This window comes from Numida meleagris, unplaced genomic scaffold (assembly GCF_002078875.1).
Source record: "Numida meleagris isolate 19003 breed g44 Domestic line unplaced genomic scaffold, NumMel1.0 unplaced_Scaffold2287, whole genome shotgun sequence".
Taxonomy (NCBI): domain Eukaryota; kingdom Metazoa; phylum Chordata; class Aves; order Galliformes; family Numididae; genus Numida; species Numida meleagris.
The window spans coordinates 1-1,231 of record NW_018364079.1 but is presented as its reverse complement, the minus strand read 5'-3'; the positions used below and the strand labels follow the sequence as shown (position 1 = coordinate 1,231).

The 1,231-nt window shown below is 51.3% G+C and overlaps 1 protein-coding gene across 1 annotated transcript; it reads left to right on the top strand.

Annotated features, from left to right (window-relative positions):
• Positions 1–45: 45 nt before the first annotated feature.
• LOC110390847 (E3 ubiquitin-protein ligase Topors-like) lies at positions 46–1,226 on the top strand (the record flags this gene model as incomplete). Its single annotated transcript, XM_021382392.1, has 1 exon — positions 46–1,226. A coding segment is annotated over exon 1 (819 nt), but the record flags the coding sequence as incomplete, so codon positions are not given.
• Between the last annotated feature and the right edge of the window lie 5 nt (positions 1,227–1,231).

Sequence of the window (1,231 nt, the reverse complement as noted above, 5' to 3'; positions counted from 1 at the left end):
CCTGGACGCCAACCGGTGCAACCTGGTCTAGGCAGCCCGCTTTGCAGGGGGGTTGGACTTGATGATCTCTAGAGGTCCCTTACAGCCCCTGCAATCCTGTGATTCTATAATTCGGGCTGCATTTCAATCTTGCAGCACTGAGAAGCCTGACATTCACCTGCAGAGACGGCAGGTGAAGCAGTTAGGTTGTACTGCTTCTTTGTTTGGTGTTCTCTCAGAACTGATGCTGGCATTTTCAACCTTTAAGGTGGCTGTTGCCCATTTCTGCGTCTAGAGTTTAATGCTTTTTTCTCTCGGGAAGAGCACCAATCTTTCTGTCTCTCTCTTTTCTAGAACACGGCTCCCACAGCCTGTTTGCAGAGGACAGCCGCGGCTAGCCCAGAGCTAGAGCCAGCAAGCTGCAGACAATGCCAGCGGATGCCTCTCCTGACTCCAAGTGCCCTATTTGCTTGGACAAATTTGACAACATTGCCTATCTAGGCTACTGCTGGCACAGGTTCTGTTTCCGTTGCATCCAGGAATGGTCAAAAACAAAAGCAGAATGCCCACTCTGCAAACAGCCATTCTTCTCCATTTTTCATACAATTCGTGCCGAAGACGACTTTCAGGAATACACTGTCACACCTTCAGGAGAGGCCGCTTTGTCCAGCCCTGAGGGCAGCACCACCTCTTCTGCTGAAAGCCCTTTCAGCGTGCGCATATATGATCTGCATGGCAATTATGACTATCTTACGCCATCAGACGATGAAGGAAGTGGCTCAGACTCAGCAGTTACTGCAGAGACTCCTGGGTCAGAGGACAGCTCATCTGTTTCTGATGTTAGCCAGGCTTCCTGGGATGACGAAACTCCAGGGCCTATCTTCTTCACTTTAGAAGACTATGGCGCAACCTCAGCTTCCCCGTGGGAGTTTTCAGAAAGCCCTGATGAGGACTCTGCTTGGGAGAGAACCATGCTGCAGCCTCAGTTACCGGCTGGTGGTGACTCCAGTGACAGTGACTCTTCATCAGAGTACTACCACAGTACCACCTGTCTTAATCTCTATACTGAGGGCACAGCAGAACTAACCGAGCTGTCCTCAGACTCCGAGGAGTCCATCAGGGAGGAGAAGAGGGAAGATGCAAAGAGCGAGCAGTCAGTCCAGGGTCACAGCTGGAGTGACAGTGAACTGAGCAGCAGTTCTTCACCTTGCTCCTCCCTGTACAAGGAGAATGTGAGCAGCTGTCAAAGCTC